Source organism: Maylandia zebra, linkage group LG7 (assembly GCF_041146795.1).
Source record: "Maylandia zebra isolate NMK-2024a linkage group LG7, Mzebra_GT3a, whole genome shotgun sequence".
Lineage (NCBI taxonomy): Eukaryota > Metazoa > Chordata > Actinopteri > Cichliformes > Cichlidae > Maylandia > Maylandia zebra.
In genome coordinates, this window is record NC_135173.1 from 52853130 (window position 1) to 52877608 (window position 24479).

At 40.5% G+C, this 24479-nt stretch overlaps 1 protein-coding gene across 1 annotated transcript in view; it reads right to left on the reverse strand.

Annotated features, from left to right (window-relative positions):
- The window catches only part of lamc3 (laminin, gamma 3), a 151087-nt gene that overhangs the window by 39887 nt on the left and 86721 nt on the right, over positions 1–24479 (reverse strand). The window contains exons 11-12 of the mRNA XM_004549823.3: positions 2685–2794; positions 228–455 (exon numbers count right to left, since the gene is read on the reverse strand). Of these exons, the coding sequence (XP_004549880.3) occupies positions 228–455; positions 2685–2794 (338 nt within the window). The remainder of the gene's footprint in view (positions 1–227; positions 456–2684; positions 2795–24479) is intronic.

Sequence of the window (24479 nt, forward strand, 5' to 3'; positions counted from 1 at the left end):
CTGTGAAACTAGTGAAGTGCACCTTTAAAAATGAAATGCACTTGATTTATGAATTCAACATTTTCATGCTTTTTTTTCCCTACTTCAGCTGGAGTCGCTGAAACAGAAATACTGCTGACTGGCTGTCAGTGAAGTGGCACCAAATTCATTATGAATTCCTGACATTTTTCTAATTTATCACATGAACACAGCTGTGTACAACGCAATGTCAATGTTTCACTTATTACCTGTCTCTGGATGGCACGTTCCATGCTGGTGGCAGTTGCATGGAACGCATGCCGAGAGAGGCCCTCTAGCAGGCTCTTCCCGGGTAAATCCGGGGGCACACTGTTCACAAAACTGGCCCGCAAAGCCCGGGGGACAGGAACAGGATTCCACCCACAGAGCAGGAGGAAAGGCTGGGTCAGCTGAGACGACTGCTGAGGTCATGGTTACTCCTGCGAGCTGTGATGTGTCTGGCAAGGAAGGAAAAGGAGGAATGTCAAAGATGTTAATACAAATCTTTCTCTGGAATAAGCGACAGGTGCAAGTGTGTGTGTGTGTGTGGTGGTGGTGATAGTGGGAGATCTCTGCATCTTGTTAAGCAGTAGGTTATTAGCATTTGTTGCAGTGCCGTCCCTCTCTCCCTGTCTCATTATAGGTTTTGGCCTGTGTTTACATTTTACAGCCAGATACACACATGCACCCACACATACACACTAACACAATAACCGATTCATCCACCCACACGGCCATAAATGCCGCACTTAATGCTTGCTTACACACATGTGCCTGCACGTGCCCACACACGTACACTTGTGATCCAGGGACTCTTTGATATAGCAAATGAATAAATCACTGCAGCAGAGCAAGACAAGAAAAAAACCCAGACAGGAGACTCTGTGGAGGTATGTCAAACGTGCAGTTCCTGTGGGGTTTTCAAGATCCCGCTCTCCTCTCATGAATAGTGATGGGGGCAGGCCATGCTGAACTGTATCCCTCTCACCCTTTACTGCCTGAGCCACAGCCGCAGAACACAAAATTACTTTTGGTGTACATTACCGTGTCCGTTTTCAATAGCCAGACAGACGATAGACGGACAGATTCTATGCACGTATGACTATGTAGCAGTTGTCAGATAAGGAATAAACCAAGTGTGGATGAGCGACTGCATAATGACCTGAGTGGCAGAAACGGCGAGGGGCGAGACAGTGGAAGAACCAGAGGAGAGGATGGACCTTGACATCTAACAAGCCATGATTCAGAGATTCCTTGAGCGGTGATGAAAGACGGTTCATTTACACCTCTGAGGGATAATCAGTAGGCAAGCCAGTCCTCTTCCCTTTCCGCAACTTGCCTTAGCCTCTACCCTTTACTCTCCAGTAGCTCCTGAATTCTATTAGCTCGTTCAACGGGTGGAAATGTGCAATTAAAACAGTTTTCAGATACTGAAGCCTATATTTTGGTTAATTAAAAGCCTTCCATTTTAAGTCGTGCTGCGCAAGTTCTCTCCATCAATCCTTTTTCTGCAGGAAACCTTGTCAGAGCAGTTGAGATTTTACTTGCAACAAATGACTTTACAGCAGCCTGGCAGACTCTGACAATTTAGGTCTCCTTAGGCGCCTGTACATTTAACCATTAAGCCATTGATTTCCCATAAACTTTCAATACGGCCACACTTGCTTTTCAAACCTAATTTTTTTTTGTGGTGGGGAAAATAAAAGCTCTTTACTGCGACTGTCATCACAGCCTTGCCTTAGTAACCTAAAGACAATACTGTCACTTAAGTAATACAGTTCTGTTAATAAGACACTCTCTGTGGTGCAGGGAGAATTTTAAAGAATGAAGGAAAATGTGAGAGGCAGAGATGAGAATGATGAGAGGACAGCTTTATGGGGTTTGGATATTAAAGTTTGTTGCACCGCCTGCAGCGATAAAGCACTTCTAACACTGTTTGAGAATGAGTTTGAGACCTAACACAAGTCATTAACAGTTTCTCCCCCATAATGTGCAAAAGATGCAGTGTAAACTGTGTGCTTGACTTTGATACCACGTTCATGTGGGTAGGTAGGTGGGTGGGTACAGAAAACAGTTTGATGGAATATGCATGAGTGTGCCTGTGTGTGTGGGTTTTTTTTATTTTTGTGCCTAAACGCCATGCATGTGGAACTACATAAGAGTCTGTGTGGTGACGCCTGCACCAGGCAGCTAATTAAAATGGTGTAAGTAAGTGTGAGGAAGCTGGTGATTTTGTCCAGCTGTTCTGTCTCCTCCACGCTTTAATCCACCGTAATGCCTCTCAGATCCCGCTGGTTCATTACAATACAAACTATCAAATTTCAAGAACTCATCGCAAACATCTGGGAATAAATGTCCCGTTCTGTTGCAGAGCCAGATAGGGGACAGTTGAACGATTCCTCGAGCACAAACACCAACACCGATTTACTAGCAAGTTCTGCTGCAGCTTGAATAATGTGTTCCTGTCTGGTTAAAGAAAACGGTCATAAAAAACAATGATTTTAGTAATTTTGTAGGCCTCTAAATGTTGGCATTATTTGTAAATAGTGCTTTCAGAAAAATAGATTTGATAGATTTTATTTGCTCCTACAGCACATACCACCCATTTAAGGCTCCAGTGTAAGTCATGTAAAAATGAATTGGATATGCTTGTTGGGACAAGTTCATAAACACAAACCAACACTTACAGTTGTGTCCCCCAGCATTGCTGATCTTGAGAGCCGTCAGGTTGTAAAGGAGGAGTTGGAAGTCAAAGGCAGAAAGAGCAGGTTTAAATCTCTTCTCGTTTTCATCAAGCCTGTCAAAAAGGAAAACAGCAAACGTGTCATTTATTTAATATTTGCTAAAAGGCCTGCAGGGCTTTATCAAAATTTTAATTTCGAATGTAGTGACCTGTCGAACAAATTTTAAAGACTGTTGGACACATGAAACACATGCAAATGGAGAACATTGCATGGCATTTTTAGGGGGAAGATAATATTAACCTATTATATATGAAAATCCAAAGAATTGGGATTTATAATAAATGATTTCTAAAAACATATAAATGTTAAGATTTGCTGACAATGTTCATTCATTCAATCATACTGGCTCACCCAGACATATATACACAGAGATAGGGCTGCTCGATTATGGCAAAAATGATAATCACGATTATTTTCACTGAAATTGAGATCTCGATTATTTGACGATATTTATTTAACCCTTTAAGACTTACCATAGAACCAAGTCCACCAGAGCTTATATTATTTATTTTTTTACATGCTGTAGTGCCATTTTTGGAAGCATTTCAAGTTGCTATACATCAATACAACTGTTATAGCCCATATTTTAATAATATGTATGCATTAAGCCCATAGTAATTACATTAATTGCAAAAAAGTGCAATAAACTACAAAAAAATTGAAAATCGTTTTTGTTTTTTACATATATTTCTACTTGGAGAAATTTAAGAGGCTTATCCCTCAAAACTTTAAATACAAAAAAGTTGCAAAAAATAGTTTCCCACCACAGGAAATTTATTTTGAGTGTCTTCATAGTTTTATTTTGGAGATACAGCAATTTTTATATACTGCAGGAAAAACAAAAAAACAATCCTATGATGCAAATTTGCAAAGAAAACAGCATGTGCATCAAAATAAACTATTTCCAGCAGTGCAATATGAGTTCTAAGCATCCCAGCAACTATTCAGAAAAGTCAAACATGACTTATAAAAACACCAGTATAGGTTTTTAAGGCCTACAAGTAAAAAACTACATTTTCCGCGAAATGACGTCACTTCTGGTTTCAGACAGGAAATGGCGGACATGCGATAGTTCGCGTTGAGTCTTTTTCAATGTGGGAAGTGTTACGAACAGCTGATCGGATCGGCAAAGCGTGTTTCTGGAATATTATGTTTTTGTTCCTGCAAGCGCTTTTTATGCAATTTTTGCAAAGCTATATGTGGAAGGAAACCGTGACCTAGGACAAGCTGATGGCATAAGATGTAAGTAAAACTGTAACAAAGTTTACACACTGTGTCTACTTGATCCACGTCTGACTCCGCAAACCCATAATGTTTCCACACCACTGAAGTTTTTTTTTTTACCTCTCTTTTCAACCAACGGCAGTCACTCTCCTCTCCAAATAACTTCTGCTTAGCTTTCCGAGCTTCCCTCGAGTCCTCTTAATTGTTGTGAGGCGTGTTCGAAATGCAGAGAGGTGCGCTCGATTTGCCACACGGAGCAGCGTGAGAGTAAAGCACGAGGGCGGGGCTAATAATTGGCTCAGTCATTTTTAATGATCGTTGAAAGCCCAGATCGTAATCGTGATTAAAATTCGATTAATTGAGCAGCCCTACACAGAGACGTATGTTACAAGTAAAAAGAGATTTGTGTCCTACACATACAAAATATGATTAATCTAAACAATTCGATCAACTGTCTTATTGCCTCTTGTGATAGATCATATGATCCTTGCATATGTCTTGACCGTCTATGTCAGTTTACATCATGGCAACCAACTCTTTCTTGAGGGTTTTCTTTCTCCAGACATGCTGCTTTTTTGCACAAGCTCTTCAGGTTTCTTACACTTGTTTTCACACTGTTTATGTGCCAAAAGAGAAATGAGTTAAACCAGTTTTGAAATGTGATTTCACTAATTCATGAGCCCGAGGCACTTTGTCAAGATAGCCATGCAGTAGTGGTTACACTTTGACTTGGATTGTCAGCTTTGTTCTTCATATTTCAACTTGTGATCTTTAAAAAATATTACAACTTCAATCTTAATACTTTTAGCTCATTTTCCACATTTAACTTTGTTCCCCATGTTTTCCATAATGCACCCCTAAAAGTTGGTATGAAACACAGAAAACAATTCAAAAAAGCAAACAACCGAATGTAAACATGCTGACTTCAACATATATTCAGGGTCTTCATCACAGAGATTTGCCATCTGTTGGAGGATGTTCTGCTAAGGCAGTCAGCACAGCTGACATCTGCCTGTTTTACTTCTGGCATCACGCGTACTTTCCATCTTGATGACAGGTGCTGTGTCAGCTCTGCGCCGTGTTGTTGTGTTGAAAAATTTTCACCCGCTGTTGTGTCAAGGTCCCAAAGGTAAGGAACAGCCGAATTAAGTGATATATTCATATACTCTCCATTAAGGAATGACTTACAGGTAACGTTGTCTAATATATGGGACTCAGCACTGCATCATTACCAAATCGTGTTTCCCATTAATAAAAATATGCTCCATTAGTCAAGCTATCGAGTCTGCGGTTACAAACGCCGTCCCAATACATGGAATTTAATCCACTAAACATTTTTATAGTACAGATAATACCAAGGATGAAATAGTAAGAATTACACCTAGTATTTGCTGGCTATTGCTTTAAAATTTAATTTGAATGTCCAAAAAACCATTAGATACCTGTTTTAGAATACGGGGATTGCTTAATTCATCCAGCACCATCACCAACCCCAAAAAGTTTAACTTGTCCAACACTTTAACTTATTCTGAAAATATCACCTTTGTATTAGCCTCAGCTTTAATTTGTGTACCAACCTAGGACTAAAAAATATAGCACACATTGAAGTGCCAAGAAGTGTAGTTCCTCAAATGGACAAATGTAGAAATATGCAGTCTGTGGCCAGACAAGCTTGCTAGCATTAAGTGAAAACTTAGCTTTAACCATGTCCTAATATGATCATTTCCAGCTCCAAAAATTAAACAGACAAATAAATAGTTCATTTAAAAAAAATAAATATGTGGAAACATACATGGAAATACTGTGTTTAAAGCAAAAACATTGTTTGTACAATTCTAATAAGCTTGTAAGTTAATATTTGGAATACTGAAACATATTTAAAATAAAAGCCGACACACTGAATTTAATATTTTTTATTTTATGTTTGTTTATTTAATTGTAATTCTGAGCATTTTGTGGCTTTTGGTGTTTTGGGAAACTAAAAATAATAATCAAAATTCAATAATAATGATGATAATAATAGCCCTAAGGTCTTATGATGTCTTTCTAGCGACTCTTCCACTGAGAGCATTTGGGATGAAGCTTCACAAACAGTAGATGAATCATCTGAAGGACCAGGTGCATCTCTCAGGTTTTTTGCCAGGTCATTACAGTTTTTCTCAAATGTTAAAACACAAAAGCCAATCCTGTAACCCAAATGACCAGTAGTCTAAACACATTTACCAAATGTAGCCACCATATTCCAGTACCATAAACACATGTCACATGAAGACACAATTCACAAAACACAACCCTCTGTACTCATAAATCTAAACACATTTTTCCTTGCTAAAACACATGTTGCAAAACAACTCTGCTCATATTCTCAAATGAAAGCCCATGTGATGCAAAATGCTTGCCACAGTCACCAATCTTTGAACACAGGGAACACACCTGGCGTCATTCACTACACACAATGACTCAAAATTGAAGACACTTGTTGCTAATGCTGTACCCACATGTAAAAGCAAGTTCAGAGTGCACAGTATGCTGAAGAGTCCAAACAAACACAATGGATGAAGGCAGAGTCAGGGGAAGAGGAATTTGATGCAGAGGAGGGAGAAGAGCTGGCCCTGGAAGAAGAGGAGCAGGCCAATGAGGAAGAGGAGTTCAAATGAGAGGAGGAAGAGGAGCGACCAACGAGGAAGAGGAGAAGGCCAACATGGGAGAGGAGAAGGTCCAGGAGGGAGAGCAAGACAACCTCGTACCATCATTACGAGATGCGAGCAACAGCTCAGCGACATGATGCCGCACAGTGATTGTGGTGTGTGTGTGGTGTGAATAACGTAAATAAAAAAACTTCACACCCTGTTCATGTTTTCAAGATTACTGTTGTGTGCAATAGATTCTGTTTTTGCATTGAGTTGTGTTACAGTAGTGTACGTACATGCAGGATTTTCTATAGATTTATACTACTCATATGAAACTCACAAATCTAAATGCCTAATCCTCTGCAGAGATCTACGACGATCCGTTACTGTATAGTTTCTAAAATATGCATTGGCAGTTATGAAACAAAGAACCTTCTCACAAATTGAGCATTGTGTTTTCAATTGTTTTGCTGTAGTGTGTAATGCTGTGTATGGTGTTTACAGTTTTGACAGCTTCGAGCTGCTCTCTTGGTGTGGGAGTTTGAGTTTTGCAGTGGGAAGGTGTGGTTGTGTTTATGTAGCTTTAGAGAAGGGTGTTGTGTTTAGACATTGGGGGACCTGGTGGTAACGTTTGTGAAATGTGTTTTAGCATTTGAGAAAAACTGTAATTAGTTGAAAATTGTTTCCCTTGTTAGCTAAATGTAAAGAAATGGGGACTGATTCAAGACCTTTGCACAACACTCAATAAATAATTAAATAAATGAAAAAGCAATTGCAATAAAGCTAAAATACGGGCTTCATAATTGGAGTGAACAAACTAGTGGATGCCTTTTATCTTTTACAGTATGTGTTCAATGTTAAAAACAGCGCCATGCCTTTTCAAAGCTAGTGTCATTGTTCACGCTTGTTTAAAAAAAGAATAAACACGATGGTTGTGCCCCTTTCTTTTTTTTTGAAATTGGTAATACATTATGAAATCAAAACCTTGTCATCACAGACAAGAACCTTAAAAGAATGAATTGCGAAACCCTTGGTTTGTTAACCATATCAGGCTAAGTCAGGCTTTTTATGTGCAAGTGTTTGAGGGCCTCTATTTTATTAGGTCAATTGTTCTCAGCATGACACTAGCTCACTTTGAAAATGCTTTGTTTTCTGCCTGGCCTGGGTTGTAGCATTCAGATTCACACTGTGCATGTTTATGTGTATGTATGTGTGTGCGTGCGTGCATTCCTGGCTTGCCACACACTCTCGCCGGATGCGGCGGGTCCTTGTTCCCTGGCCTGACATGTAGGCACAGTAATAAAGAGAGGCAATTACAAACTGGGCCTCAAAGCCATGGTAATGGAGCTGGTCAGACAGCGATAAGCAGAGTGTGCATGAAAGTGAACAAACTCCCAGTCATGCTTTCCCCATGGAGCGTCAGTGTCCTTTTTAATCAGCACCAAGCAGAGCGCGAAGAGCCACACTGTAATTAAGGCTGCTCCACGGAGGATGAGAGGAGATCATCAGGAGAGAAAAGCCCAAAAGAATAGCGGGCACACACAAACACAAACGAGCACACACAAGTACCCTTAGAGAGGACAGATAGAGATACAAGGTGAGCAAGATAGCAAGACACAAGCAGTGTATAAAAAACAGAGGAATGATGAAGTACATGACTGCAATGTAGATACCAAAAGATACAGGCATACATGTGGGAACATGTTATGAGCTATCCATTGTGCCAATCTGTCGTTGTCTAATTAAAGTAACTAACTATGAGGTTCATTTTAATTACTAGGAATACAAATACATGACCCAAAAACTGGCATATTAAACCCAAGTTACTTGGAGTAAATGATGGTTTCAGACCAAGCTATGTTCGGCAAACACTCAAAGATATTTACAATATATGCTTCTAATGGAATAAAATAAAATATTTATTTATTTTGGAAGCAAGCGAGAGTGATGTTATAGACTATAAAAAATGGATGTAGCCATCATTTAGTTGCAAATTGGTTTGTGGACTTGCAGTTCTGATTTGAGCATTTAGGCCACTGAGGGCACTCTACTCTAACAACAGCGATCCCCTTTTTGCCATTAGAAAGAATGCCTGGAGGCTAACACCGTGTATATACTCGGTGTGGGTCTGTGACGCAGATTTGTTCTTTAATATTTCTTCTACACCTTCTGCACAACAGAAACATTTCAGAAACACAGCACTTAGTTTACACAAGGTCTTTTATTTTGAAAATGTCCTGACCCATATGCCTTTCCAAACTATACGGTTGGTGCTGTGAGGTAGAGAGAGCCATGGATTTACAAGCATTGCAATATGATGCAGCTGGCCCCAGTGGAAATCACATATAAGCCCATCTTTTATATACAGTCTATATGAAGTTTCTCAAACAGGCCTGAAGAGGGTCGTTGTATCATAAATAAGCCAAAACTACTTTTCACAAGCATTCATCTATGTAGTTTGTTGAAAGACTACTTTTAGCATTTAAAATGGGGAAGAGCTGATACTTTATGTTATGAATTGCAAGGGCTTGGCATCTTATCACATGAATATTACAGTTTTTTCTGAATGCTTAAACCCTAACTGTGATTCCTGTAGCACAATTTCTAAAACTATTCAGACTTATAGCAAAACCACTCACTGAGTTTGCAAAACTAAAAGCACAAAAACTGCTTTGCACTCAGTTTGCAATTTTGTAATACACACTTTGCAAAACTGTAGGCACAATTCACTGCACAACACTCAATTACCAAATTTCCAACACACTCCTAGCAAAAGTATACACATGTATGGCTATCATTAACACTAATTTGCCAACTGTCTGGCACACTTTCACATGTGAAAACTTTTTTAGATAATTAGTTCACTTTGCAATCAGCCTAAGCACTATAATACAGGTAAGCTGTGTGTGCGGAGTACAATGGAGGGAGCAGAAAGAGTGAGAAGTAGAGGAGGCCGAAGAAGAGGACGTGGAGGTGAAGAAGTAGGATGAAGAGGACGACAAGGACAAGGAGGAGCAAGAGGAAGACGAGGAGGGGGGAAAGGAAGCATGTTCACTGCAGACCAAGAAACCCATATAGTCATTATGGCGATTGCAAATAATCCTATACTTGGAAATAAACACTTGTGTTTGTTTTGATGTGTTTGAATAAACACCAGTACTTGAAGTTTGGATCCCTCTATGCTTATGGATCTATGACAGAAGTATGAGCTCAAACTGACATAGCCTACCTTGTGCACAGGGAAGGCAAACGCCAGATGTGTTTTGTATTCATACCATCAGTGTGCAGTTGGCGCATTGTGTGCTTAGTAGATGATAGCTTGTGTGTACTGTTTGATACGGAAACACCATTTTTACGAAGGTGTGATGAGTTAATCTAGCTGTGTTTGCTTTTGCAAGAGAACTACAATGTTTTGATGATTGGGTGACAGGTTTTCTTATTTGTGTGAAGAGTTTTGCAAAATTAGCCAATAGTTACAAATAATGTGCTTAAGCAATCAGAAAAAACTGTAAGCTTACATGGTGAAGCACAAAGCGCTACAGGCAAGTCAATAAAACCTCTCCGCCTACTGATTTCAAAGGAACAAAAAGTGAACAGAGAGAACATCAGAGAGAAGAGTGAAAGCTACCTCATATACTGTAAGCCATTCACCCCCCTCCTCTCATCAATCCCCTCCACTTGAATCCCTGAGCTTCCATATATTTCTTCTTCAACTGATTCCGAAATGATCTCTGCTATCAAGTGGGAACACAAAGCCACTTAACAGGTTAAGATATTTATCATTTCTGAATGCAGATGCTGTCAGTCAGGAGAGATTTGGTGCGTGTGTTTATGCTCATGTTTATTTATGCTTTCGCCCAGCTTTGGCAAAAACACTTAGAAGCACATATATTTCCACTTTCTGAGCACAATTATTTTTAATACTTGTATTGCATCTAATTGTTGCACATAAAAAAATTAAATGCTAAACTATTTGTGTATGTATGTGCGAAGAGAAATAGAGGGAATGATACAGCGAAGTGCATCTAAGCATGTACCTGACAAGAGTAATAAGTTCTGTGGAGAACTGTGGAGAAGAACATTTAATCACTGGCTCTTTCCCCAAGCTCCACTGCATTTCAGAGAGAGGATCAACAAGTCCCTTTAGCCAGGGCTTTTGGTGGTAAGAGAAGAGTCATTACTGGTGCACAGACACCAGTGACAGGCAGGGAAGAATTGGACAGAGAGTCATAAGCAGTGTGCCAGACGAAGGGCTGAATCCTTTTTTGATGGACCGGGCAAAGAAGACATGCTCTTCTCAGCTTAAAAAACAAGGGTAAACCTAAGCCACTGTTCCATAATAAGATTACGCACAAGAACCAGAGTACAGATAAGAGCTCCCTTTTAAAGCAAACAGATATTAGATGTACCAATATTGTAGATCACTGTCAACTTGTTTGCAAGTTTATCATGTAAGAGGCACTGTGAGTCAAAAAGAAGTCAAGAAAGAATAAAAACTGGAGCATCACGATTAGTAGAAACTGTAACTTTAATAATTCTCCATCCATCCATCCATCTTCATCCGCTTTGTCCGGGGCCGGGTCGCGGGGGCAGCAGCCTAAGCACACAATGCACCCGACCCCTATGGCGCCTCCTGCGGGTGGTGGGCCTGCGGGAGGATGGGCCCATGTCTCCTCTTCGGGCTGTGCCCGGCCGGACCCCATGGACTAAGGCCCGGCCACCAGACGCTCGCCCTCGGGCACCCTCCCCGGTCCTGGCTCCAGGGCGGGGCCCCGGTAACCCTATCCCGGGCAGGGTAAACTGTTCCCTCGGTGTCCTTTTCATAAGGGTCTTATGAATCGCTCTTTGTCTGGTCCCTCACCCTTTACTTCACTTTAATAATTCTGATTATTCTTTTTGATCAAAAAGTACTGAGTGTTTCAGTTTTAGCTAAAAACGATTTCCCCCCCTCCTATGAATTTAAAGTGAACCAAACAGAGAGCTAAAGGGAGGGCAGAATTGGACTTGGTATTCATGCACCAATCCATTTTCTTCCACTTATCCCATTCAGGGTGAAGGTTCAGAGTCGAAGAGCTGCTCCCAGTTGTCATGGAGTGAGAGGCAGTGTACCAATGGACAGGTTCCCAATCTGTAACAGGACTAACACATATAAACACACAATTCACATCTATGGACGATTTAGAGCCACCAATTAATCAGCTCTGCAAAACCTTCGGGGAGGAAGCAGAAATATCCAGAGAGAGCTGATGAAGATGTGGGGAGATGAATGCAAGCTTTAGTGGATTCAAACCCTGGACCATGTGGTGCTAACTACCACACCAATGCGCCATCATGCAGATCTCAGTCTTTTATGATGAGTTGAAGGGGCTCACTACAGGATACATTTCAAATTAAAAGCACAATTTTTAAGAAAAGTTAATATAGTGGCAGTTTACAGGTAGCAAAAAAGCGGCCTTCATTATTTAAAATATTATCTTACACATATTATTGTTTACTGTGGTGTTACATTCTATAAACAGATTTTTATCCATCTGTGCTGTGTAGCTCACTCTGACAATAAGCATATTAAAGCTGTGTCCACACTGGAAGCGATTTGCTCAGCGTGCACCATTTTGAAACTGACTACTAGTCGCTTGTGGACATTTCAGTCTCCGGTTCCCTGATATGTCAATCAGCGGTTTCCTGCACTGACACTGGTAGTCGCTTCAGTTGGTTGCCTACAAGCTGAATTTGAAATTTGTCTCGCTTACCCACTTCAAGTCGCCAGCAGTTATTTTGCCTGCAGTCGCTTGAAGTCGCCAAATGTTATTGGTATATTATGCTCTCTGATGGCCACATCACTTCCAGTGTGGATGCAGCTTTAGAAGCTACTGCTGTAACAGCTGTGTGAGGCTGTAATTAAAGCAGTGCTTTGAGCTCAATGCTATTGCCAATAAGTTCCCGTGCTCTTAGAGGCGAGACTGTTATTTAGATGTTAAGCAGTTTGACCACAGCAGCTTAACATGTTAGCATTTTAGTGAGTGATAAATAACAGTAAAACACAAAGCACAGACACTAAATAATGCTGCTAAATGTAGTTATGCAAACTGACCGGAGGAAAACATGAATGACCTACTTTGTGAATTATATGAATGTATTTATTTATATAAAAAGTGAAATAAAACTGGTAATAGGAGATGGTAAGTTTATAATAATAGTCATTACTCTGATCTAAATTTACTGCTCTTGTATTGATGTTTGTGTCAATGGCAGTGGCAGGTGGGTTTCATAGTTTGCATATGAATGGGAAGCTTTAACACTGGATGTTGTTTTTGAATAAATTTTTGAAGGAAATAAATCGCTTTCTTTTGTATTTTGTATTCAAAAGTGAAACACACCTAATTACCATCCTTACCAGCCTAACAACATAGAAATTAGAGTGGATACAGATTTTAGATGAAGCAAACAGCAGCACAAAAACAGAAACTATGTCATGAATGTAAATATGCAGTCAAAGCGACATGATTATACACACAGTACACTAATACAGATACCTGTTTTTCCTTTTATGCTACCATTGCCTTAGCAGAAATAAATTCTCTCTGCTTTCCCCCTTACCTAAAACTTCAGTATCTCTGTAATGGGTATCTCTGCTTTTACCCACCACACCAATGCCAACAACACTGTTCTGTCCTTTGTCAGATTCAGTTTTCCACCATCAGAGAGAACACTGCACAAGTACTGACTCCTGCGTAGACTGTCAACATCCATAGTGAGATTCTAGACAAGCACAAGCAACGTCTGCGCACAGCCTCAAATGCAACCACAGCCTAATACTCCAGGTTAACACTGCACAACATCCATCAAATCAGCCTTTTCCTCTCTGAGGAACCTGGACAGCTCTTTGCTCATGCTCTAATCATCTCCAATTTGAACCACTGCAGCTTCCCTTCTAGCAAAGTACAGCTTACTCAGAATGTTGTAACCTACTGTAGCTTATTTCAGGTTCTTCAAAATGAAACCTTGCCTCATTTGGATGTTTTTTTTTTCAATGGGTGCCAATACACAACTTAATATTGCTACTGACACTGTAAGAGTGTGATCCCGGTGGAGGCACTGCAGGACTGTTTTGAGCTAACAGAATAGAACATGGTCTGTGGAGTACAATCAGAGGACAAAGCAGAGTCCCCCAGCTATATAACATTGTATTTTTTTTTTATGTGGACCCTTCAATTTCATTAAACGGTTAGCTGTTTTCTTTGCTTCACTTTAAACAAGCACTGGGAAACAAAGGAAATGAAATCCCGTCTTAGGGTAGAAAAGGGGTTTGAGGGCTGACAATAGGGAGGAAGTTAAGCTGGTCTGTTAGTGCTGAGAAGGAGAATAAAAGATTGATACAAAGGGACATAATTGAAGACAAACTACAACAAAACAGTGTGCAGGAGGTGTGGAGTGGGATGAGGATTACTTGGTACAAGATGGCAGGCCAAATGGGGAAAGTGAATAAAAATAGAGTGAATAACTTAAGCCCAGTATTGAAGAGGTTCATTGTGGAGACCAGGCTGCTTACACCTACTACCCCGGGTTGACAGGCCTAATTAGTACAACAATGTGACTGATTACAACGCTGCTTCCCTGCCAGGGTTCACCTTTACAGTCTCCGGTCATTCAGACTCCAGAGTTGCAGCTTTACTGAGAAGGGCAAGAATGAATCCGGGTAGAACTGCAGGAAGTCTAATGCTAGATAAAAGATCCGATTAAGGATTTCAGCCTGTGAATATATAGCTGAGGGTCAGTGTCATCGAAAAATGTTGTTTTTTTTTTTGATGATACCAGAAGATGGAAAGGCAGCTCATGAGCAGTGACACGAAGCTGCTTTTTTAGGATGGAGTGACGTATACTTTAAGAGTCTGCCTTTTTAGTATGCTGGAGAGGCAGACACTGAACAGCCAGAGAATCCAGAGAATAGAGTTCAGGATATGTTCATATTTCTTTGTCTGTATCATCATATAATATGCTATAATACTCATATACCCATAGTTTAAAAAAACCCCAACAACATTTGTTTCTGCCCCTTGTTCCTGTCTGCAGTGGCTGTATCGAGGCCACTCCTTAACTTGATTTCAAGCTAAGTGATGAAGGACAAAATCTGCTGTCAGCTTCAAAGTGATGGCAGTGGTTTCTTGTGGATGTTTCGGGCTTTGGTTACCTTGATAAGCCTCCAATGTATTTATGTCAGTAAACAGTGTCCTGCACTCTCATTGGTTGTCTATTGAATCACATGCCTGGAAATGAAGAAACTTTTTCCTGTCCAGTGTTTATTTTGTCCATAGCAGCTTGAATCAACAAATGTCATTCCGTTTGTCTGGTCTCTCATTACGATGTCACAGCGAATCACTTCTAGTGTGAACACAGCTGAATTATAAAGTTACAGTTTTTTTCAGTCGCTAACAAGCGTTTGTCCAAACAGTTGTCACATTTGCAAAACTCTAAACACAATTAGCACAGCATCGGTCTGTTGTGGCCATACCATTCACACATTTCATGTCGTGTTCACCCAATATGCAGTCAGTGAACACATTTCCACAATGCTTACATTTTCTTAACAGACAAGCTATACCTCCCAACAAAATTATGGACTGTTTTTGTAGTATCTACGAATGTTAACACACAACATCCCACAATAGCAAAAACAATATTCCAAACCTTAGATACAGTATAAAAGCCTCTGCTTCTGCAATGATATCAGTACAAAAACAATATCAATATCAAAAATATATCTCAGCTGATAATAAACAAACAACTGAATAATTGAGACACAGCTTATTTATGTTGGGTAAATTGGGCCAACCACAGCTTCTTCCATTCTGGCTTAGACTCAGTGGGGTTTATAAGGCAAGACCTTGAGGAGTGATGTTTTTGGAAACAAAAAAAAGACAAACACTGTAATGTCTGGTCGAGGAAGAGTAAGAGCAAGGGGCCCAGGGAGAAGAGCAGGCCCAAGGAGAGGGCAAGGTAGAGGTGTAAGAATGCATGGTGGTGGCATTCCAAGGGCTGCAAGAACAGTAGTCAGTGATGAAATTCGTGCCACTATCATTGACCATGTAATCAACCATGGTCTTTCACTAAGAGAGGCTGGTGAAAGAGTGCAGCCCAATTTGAGGCGGTCAACGGTTGCCTCCATTATACGCATCTTTCAACAAACCAACAGGTAAGTATTGCATTTTACATGGATTGTTTCTATTCTCACTTGACATGTCAATATGGTCATACAGTAATGCATATGTTGAATTTTTTGTCTTTCTAAAGAATGCAACGTCTTCCACCCTCTGGGGGAAGAGGAAAGCTCCTCAGTAATGATCAGGAGCTTGCCATTGTAGAAATGGTTACTGCAAATAATGCAATAAAACTGTGTGAAATTCAAACTAGAATTGTGGCGGACCATGAGATATTTGACAATATCGATAGAATCAGCCTCACAACCATTACGCGGACATTGTCCAAACACAGAGTGCGGATGAAGCAGCTCTACGCTGTTCCCTTTGAGAGGAACAGTGAGAGGGTCAAGGAGCTACGACGACAATATGTCCAGGTATAGTGTATATTCAATCCAATGTCCAGTTCTATAAGCTTTGCACTTTGCAAGTAGGTAACCTACACAATACTAGGTTACAGTACAGTATGGTATACAGTAATAACATGACTTACATAAACTTTGTTTCAGAGAGTTATGGAATTGGAGGCCAACCAGGCCCCTCATGAATTCATATACATCGATGAGGCAGGATTCAATCTGGCCAAAAGGCGTCGACGTGGACGAAATGTAATTGGAAAAAGGGCCACAGTTGATGTGCCAGGACAGAGAGGGGCAAACATTACCATGTGTGCAGCAATTGCAAATGCAGGATTACTCCTTCACAGATGTCAGGTTGGACACTATAATACAGAGCGCTTGCTTGCCTTTCTCAATGATCTCCACCAGCGCCTGGTTCCAGAGCAGGGTCAGGAGGGTGAAAACATGAGGACCTTTGTAATTACCTGGGACAATGTGGCTTTCCATCACTTGCAAGCAATAACAACATGGTTTGAAGTCCACCCAAGACTGGTAAGTCTCTTCCTTCCACCCTATTCACCTTTCCTCAACCCCATAGAGGAGTTCTTTTCTGCATGGAGGTGGAAGGTTTATGACCATCAGCCACATGACCAGATGTCCCTCCTTGAAGCCATGGATGCTGGCTCCAGGGACATCACAGTTGACGATTGCCAAGGGTGGATCCGACATACCAGGCGGTTTTATCCCAGGTGTATCGACTTGGATAACATCAGATGTGATGTTGATGAAAACATGTGGCCTAACCCTGAAGATCGCAGAGATTAGATGCAAATTTTTTGCCTTTTTTTAGCCCCCCCCCCCCTTTTTTTTTTTATCTTGGCTTTTTGCTGTTGTTTTTTTGTTCAGAATGCTCTTGTGTGTTTCATGGATATTTTGTTCACAGTAAGCAATACTGTAAAACTTTCTCTGTCCTATCATACCGTGTTTCTACTGTACCTCCTGTAGTAAACAGTAAAGAAACAAAAACTTGTTTGCTTTTTACTGGAATGCTTTTGAATGTGAACATTACTGTACATGTGGACATACAGTTACCAACCAAGACATTTCTGGTGTCAAAATGGTGGATTGCATGTTTCGCATGCAAATACCTGTAAAACTGAAACATAAAAGTCTATGCAGTTTTTGTAATGTCAATAATAGCCAGTATTTTGAAACCTGGTGTACTTTGATTGACTGCATGTACCTTGTGGAGTGAAAACAAGTGTTATTCTTTGACAGACTAATTTCATTTTGAGTCAGATTTATAGTGTTTTTGTACAGTTAGTGTGTGCAGAGAAAGATGTGTTCTATTTTGAAATGAAGAGTTAGTATATATTTAACAAAATGTATTTTTGAGAAGGAAATTATCCATTTGGCCAATTGTGTTTTTGTAGGTGTGAGTCTGTGTTAAGAGTTTAGAAAAAGTATCTGAAGTATGGGTAGGCGCTTGTTAGCGATTGAAAAAAACTGTAATTCACTTTAATGTAATTTAAGAGTGCATTATTGCACAGAAAATGGACTTTATTAATTTATAGTGCATAGAAATTCTCTTATTGAGGGATCTGATCTTTTCTTCCAGTAGGTACAGGAGGAAAGATAGAGCAGGAGTATAACTTCTAATATATATTTATACTGACACAAACATACTGGACTCATTTAGAAGAAAGAAAAACCCTAAAAAGAAATCCTCTCATTATCATCATCGGGACTTGTTTACAAAAACAAAAACAGCTGAGGGTCTTAATGCAGTAAAGAGAAACTGCAGGCTGGCACAAGACAACTCAATCAGCGCGTAGTCTCAGTTTCCAAACGGAGATGCTAATCAAGAACACAAATGATTACAACTGACATACACACAGAATATTATAATCTAATAGAGCAACACCAAGAAAACAAAACAGCAGACTGCTGCAATGTAAACACCATCAGCTCTGTGCGGCAGGAACTGCGAAGCAGCTTGATTTTGATTGCCGCCATCTTCATCACAACATCCAACCTGTGATTGCTGCAGTGTTCAAAAAGTTGGTGCGTCCCTCAAATTGCAATATGAATCACCTGCCTGCAAGATCTACACATTAGAAAGATTTACCATAAGACGCATCAATGCATAAAACCGCTCTGTAAGTTTATGTTTATCTCTATATTTCTCTGCATGTAAATGTGATCTGATTGCTACAAGACATAATGTGCCTCCACATGTAGTTGTGGGAGGCTACAGTATAAATTATAGAGTAGCTTAGTAAGTGAAACTACTCAAACATTAAAACTGCAGCTGTTAACAGCAAAGGGTTGCAGTGGGTCAGAGATGCATTAACTCACACACTCATAGCGTCATAAAAAATATAGGAAAAGTATTTCATTCAAACCTAACTTTGCCATTAACGAAACTCTCTGCACATACAAACTCACACTTTCATTTCCCTCAGTAAACTGTCCAACCATCAAATCTTTACACTTCCGAATGATGAGAATAGAACTGTGACTTCACACTTGTCTGTACCTACACAGCACATTCTGGGCATGTTATCTATAGTTAAATTTAGCTCCATTTTGAGTTGATATACCAAGCGTCCTCTAGTTTCACCAACAGCTTCAATATTTTTGTTAATCTGTATGACCTGCTGTGATTTTTTTCTGATTTTCTGTCACATTAGCTGTCACAATAGCGGCTGCTCATATTAAACGAGATTTAATAATGAGGTCTGCATATGTGCATGAAATCTATGCGAGCCGAAAGCTTAGGCGTTACCCTGCTTTTAGTGCTCGATTCTTCCTTCTCTCTCTTTGGTTTGATTGATGTCAAATGGAGAGGAATGGATTTTCTTGCATGGTAAACACAGACACAGAAAGAGCTTTGGGTCTGAGAGCTTGAAACTTGAAAAATATTTTCCACTGCTGTGCTCGGGAGTACACTGCAAATAGGATTTCCACTTGTTTTGGTTGTTTAGGATAGCTATATTTGTTTGACTTTTTCAAAGAAAGTACTACAGAAATGACCAACAACAGCCAAAAGCCAACAGTTTTGTTTCTTCCACTTCACTCTTTCATCAACAGAGCCCATAATGAAGCTGTAGCTTTTTCTTTCTTTCTTTTTTGTTGTTTGAAATTTAAATGAGACATTTTAATCACAATACAGACAGTAAGAAAAGCTTAGTGTTACATTATGGTCTTGTGAATTTTTCCATAGTTTTCAGCTTCAAACACGAGTGTGAGTGTGAGCATACTATATGTTGGGTCTCACAGACCTGTTTATATTGCAGTGTGTATGTATGTTGTCATATGGTCCTTGGAATCAGTGCTTTGTCAGTAAAGGGCTTTTGTATCTTTTAACAAAATATTAATATTCATTCATATTAAAAATTAATATTAACACTTTGAATATCCATCCATCCATTCGCTTATCCTTTTCAGGGTCGCGGGGGGGCGCTGGAGCCTATCCCAGCTGTCATAGGGCGAGAGGCGGGGTACACCCTGGACAGGTCACCAGTCTGTCGCAGGGCCAACACACAGAGACAGACAACCATTCGCACTCACATTCACTCACACATTCACACCTAGTGGCAATTTGGATTATCCGATTAACCTATCCCCACAAGCTGCATGTCTTTGGATGGTGGGAGGAAGCCGGAGTACCCGGAGGGAACCCACGCAAACATGGGGAGAACATGCAAACTCCACACAGAAGGACCCCGGCCTGATGGTGGAAATGAACTCAGGACCTTCTTGCTGTGCGGCAACAGTGCTAACCACCGTGCCACCCACTTTGAATATAAATTACAAAATGAAGTTTTGGAAGACTGCCTGTGCCCATACACCCATTCCACTTCACACCTCTTCCTGGTCTCTGTCATCCAGCCAATATTGCAATTTGTTTGGCTATAACTGATAGGATACGTGACATCTTCACTCTCCCGCAGTCTTCAAACTGTTCATCTGTAGATAGAATTTAGTGCTCGAATCATGTCTGAAGTAGAAGGTAAGACCCCTCTCTAAACCAATCCTTTCCTGTCCTTTCTCAGGTACCTGCCTGACCCAGACCATAGCGTAGCTGCTGAATGTGAATCCAGAGGCTCATCAGTTTAATCTGTGTTCATGCCCACATGTCTTTGAATTGTGAGACAATTCTTTTTTTGTTTGCTGTCTGTATAGGCATTGAAACTAGTAAAGAAGAAAATGAAAATGAAGAGATTTTTATTTATTTTTTGTGCATTTGTTTGTTTGTTTGTTGTGTCTCCTGCTAATTCACTATCAGATTGTTATGTCACTGCAAATGTGCAATCAATTAATGTGTTAAGTGATGTGTTTTATTTTTATTGTTATTAGGAAAGTCCACTGTCAGTTTTCACATCTGTCTTGAGCTGACAAAGTGTAGTATTTGGTAGTAATTGGCATGAATATTTTTGGTATTATGTGTAGTATTTCTAAAACAAATTTGTGGAACTATCAGTTTATTTTCCTCACTGCTTTTTGTGTTGTGTAACTGCTCTCAGTGGAATTCACTGTTTATTTACCTTTTTTTTTTTTGCCTGTCCCATTTGGATCTTTAGCCATCAGAATTGCTGTCTGAAGGCCAAGAAAGATGCCAAGCGGATTTACTTTACCAAGTGGATCATCATGGCCTTGCCATATTGGTGCATATGATTGACCTTTATTATAATTATGTATTTATTTGATTTTCGGTTGTTACAAATGGGCAGACATGACTGGGGGACAGGACAGGGAGAAAGAATCAAATAAAGAGAGGGAGAGAAAGAAAAATAGAGGGGAGAAGAGATGGTGAGAAAGGTGGGACGAAAAAAAAGAAAAACAAACAAAACACCTGGATCACCTGTATGGAAATAAAAAAAAGAGCAACATAATAAATACAACACCATCACAATAAACTAGCTAACAGTAGATACTAAATATTACATGCTATTGTGCATCACGCAAGATCAAAAGCGCACAATGTTCTTTGAGGTAGCAGCCAAGAAAGGTGTAGTTTGTGTCTGTGAACACCTGTGTGTACACCTGTGTGGATCAGCATGCTTGTATTCAAAAGGTTTCTCCATGTAACAATCTGCTAGGGAGTGTGGGGAGCCATAGCCCCGTCCCCCAGGGCAAGAAGCAGGTATGGAGGAGATCCAGGTACCCCCGCCCCCAGAGGGGCAAACCGTACTCGGACCCAGGAGATGTAACCCTTCTCTCTGGGGTGGAGGAAAGCAGACCACCTTGTTGTCTGCAGTAGCAGGGAGGCCCCGCATCCCAGACCCCAATCTGACAGCCAGCACCTCCTCCCAGCCCCGACGGTTAACAGAACGGTGAAGACCCCAAACCTCCCTCTGCCTGCTCATATGTAGTGTTACTGCGTGCTGTTCTAAAGTGCATTTAAAACCCAGGAGGGCATGGTGCTTCCTGCCAGAGAGCAGCACAGTTCCTCCCGAAAAAGCTGTAGCTTTAGATAGGTTCATGCTAAAAGACAAAGCTGTTCCATCTATAAAGGGAAATGTTAAAGAGTTGGAACTGCAAGCTGCAAGTAACATTTCACTGAAATCTTTGTACTTCATTAGACAAAATGGTTTTCTGTGAAGGGAATGCTTGTATTGTGTTCTTTATAATTCTTTGAAGTATTTAAATTAGTTTATGTTTTTTACAAGACTATTTTAGAAGTCTGAAATTGATTAATGGTTGCAAGTAACCTCCGGTGGATGAGATCTTCCTTGACTTCCTTAAGGCTTAACATGCTTTGGAGCTGAAAAGAAAAGGAACCAGAGGATAGATTCCAGCTTCAGGAACATCGCACTCCTCAGTCACTCCTCAGAACATCACATGCTGGAAAGTCTATGCCAGCGTACTGGAGATAAGAGTTCTTCCAATAGTCAAACTTTGGATCCAGGAAAAACAATGCGATTTTCATTCTGGTCCTGGAATGCTGGACCAGCTCATTATCCCTTTAAGAATATTCAAGGATTCGTGATAGCTTGCCAGCTAGTCTACATGTGATTTATGGACCTGGAGTATGTTCCTTTGGGTGTGGTTGTGATTCTTTGGGTTCACTGAGCAATAACCTCCAGTTTGCACTGGGAAATATGCAACTCCCCAGTGGCTGGGATGAGAATTAACATCTTCGAGTCCTGTTTTTCAGCTGGAAAAAAGTGGAGTGCTCACTTTGGGTTGTGAACAATTTGCTGCTACAGGTGTTGGAGGTTAGGCATAGCACCTGCAGTCATGGGGATGCTGTACAAGTCTGCTGTGATGAAGAGACAGCTAAGTGTGAAAGCAAAGCTGCCAGTTTACCAGTAAGTAGTGGTGCAACAATATCTCACGGTTCGGATCGGATCACGGTTTTAAGTCACGGATCGGATCAATTTTTGGATCAGCAAAAAAAGAAAAAATTTTAACATTTACCTATTAACTTATTTAAGTATTTTTTGCCTATTAAAGACATTCAACTCAAGACTCATTCCACGCAATTATATAAAAACAAATTAAGGGCAATATAGGGCAGTACAGGGCTTTGTATCTACCACTCCGCTGTGATATAATGAGCTGTCATGGTCACGTAGCTTTCCGTTGACCTGGAGGTCTACCCATTTGTAGTTGGGCAACAGAAGATGCCTGGGACAGTTCAGCCACAACTTTAAACTTTTCCTGCTCATACATGCTGGATGTGCAACGGGATATCATAGCGTGGCTCAAGCACATTCATCATAGTTTAAACCCCTTGTTTTGCACAACGGAATACGGCCTCCCGTCTGCAGCTAAACACCCCAGTAGCTTTTGTAATAGCTTTAGCCCGGTCGGACTGGGCAGCAAAGGGCTGTTTAAATGCCGCAAACTCCTCTGCTCCTCCACTTGGACCACCAGCGCCGGCCATAACTATCACTTGACAGACTTTTCTTTTTCTTCTTTTTCGAATCTTCGGATCACGTGCGTGCCAAACCGTGGAGTAGGATCGGTTCAGATTACGGATCAACTGTGATCCGTTGCACCACTACCAGTAAGTCTACACTCTGACCCTCATCAAAGCCAGTTTAGCTGGTTCTGCATTTTACTGGGATGCCCCCTGAAAGGCAAAGTTTTCCAAGTACATTCTACCAAGAGGAGGCCACAGGACAACCCAGAGCACACTGGAGAGTCTACATCTCTGGCTGACTTGCAAACACCTTGGAGGTCTAGGTGTCTCTGCTGACCCATACCCAGATAAGTGATGGATGGATGGATGGATGGATGGATAAACGTGACTAATAGTGATGTGAAATTTACTTCATTGGTGAAGTTTCAAGTGGAAAGAAGTGGAGTCCCAGGATAAATGTATATAGGTGGAAGAAAGCATAAGAGGCTCCCTTCAAAAAGGAGTCAAGACAGTACAATATAAACGCATGTATGAGTGGAGATAAATGCTTTAAACTACTTCCACACAATTTCAAGATGGTTTCTTACTTCAGTTTATGAAATTTACTTCTACTGTTAAGTCATTATGGTGGCAGGCTTCAGTATCATGACTCAAGCCTTACTTTACAGCTTGTGAAAATATATATGTTTTTCCTGTTCTGGGATCATCACTTGCTCATCCAAATACTGTGGAAATTGTAAATCATCTGATACTTATATATTGCTTTTCTACTCAATTTGAGCACTCAAACTGACTTCCATCACAAGTCTTTTTCATCCAATCGCACACATTCATACAGCACTTCTATTTTCTATTCAAACAGTATCAATATGTGGCAAAAAAAGGAAAAAAAGAAGGATGCATACCAGTATACCAGTCCTTCACATGAACGGAGGACTCAGGGATCAATCCAAGCACCTGAGCTACAGTGTTTAGGTTTCACTTAGGTTTACGTCTCTGATATTTATGTGACCATTTTCATATACTGTTTTTATTTGCTCCTTCAACAGACCAATTTTCTTCTTGGAAATCAATAATGTTTTTCATCCACTAGCTGTGTGTGGAAGCCTGTATCTAATTTCAAGCCTTGGTGTTGGCACGTGAGGCTGCAAAGGGACCACTACTGTCTGCATACACGCTCTACCTCCAGGCTATAGACACACCCTACACTCCATCCAGTGCTCTGCAAGCTGTCGCTATAATCCACTTAGCTCTCCTTTCCATGCTACGACCTGGTCATCCTTCCAGCCCGACCCTCTGCCTCCTTGAGCTTAATAGTGGAGTGACCTCCCTACTCCAGCCAGAACATCCGACTTTTACAAGTTTCTTCTATTAAAGAAATACCTCATATGCCCTCTCTTTCCACTCGATAAATTCTCAAGGCTTTTCTATTTTTGTGGACTAACGTCCCCTTTTTCCACAAGATTCTGCCTTACTTT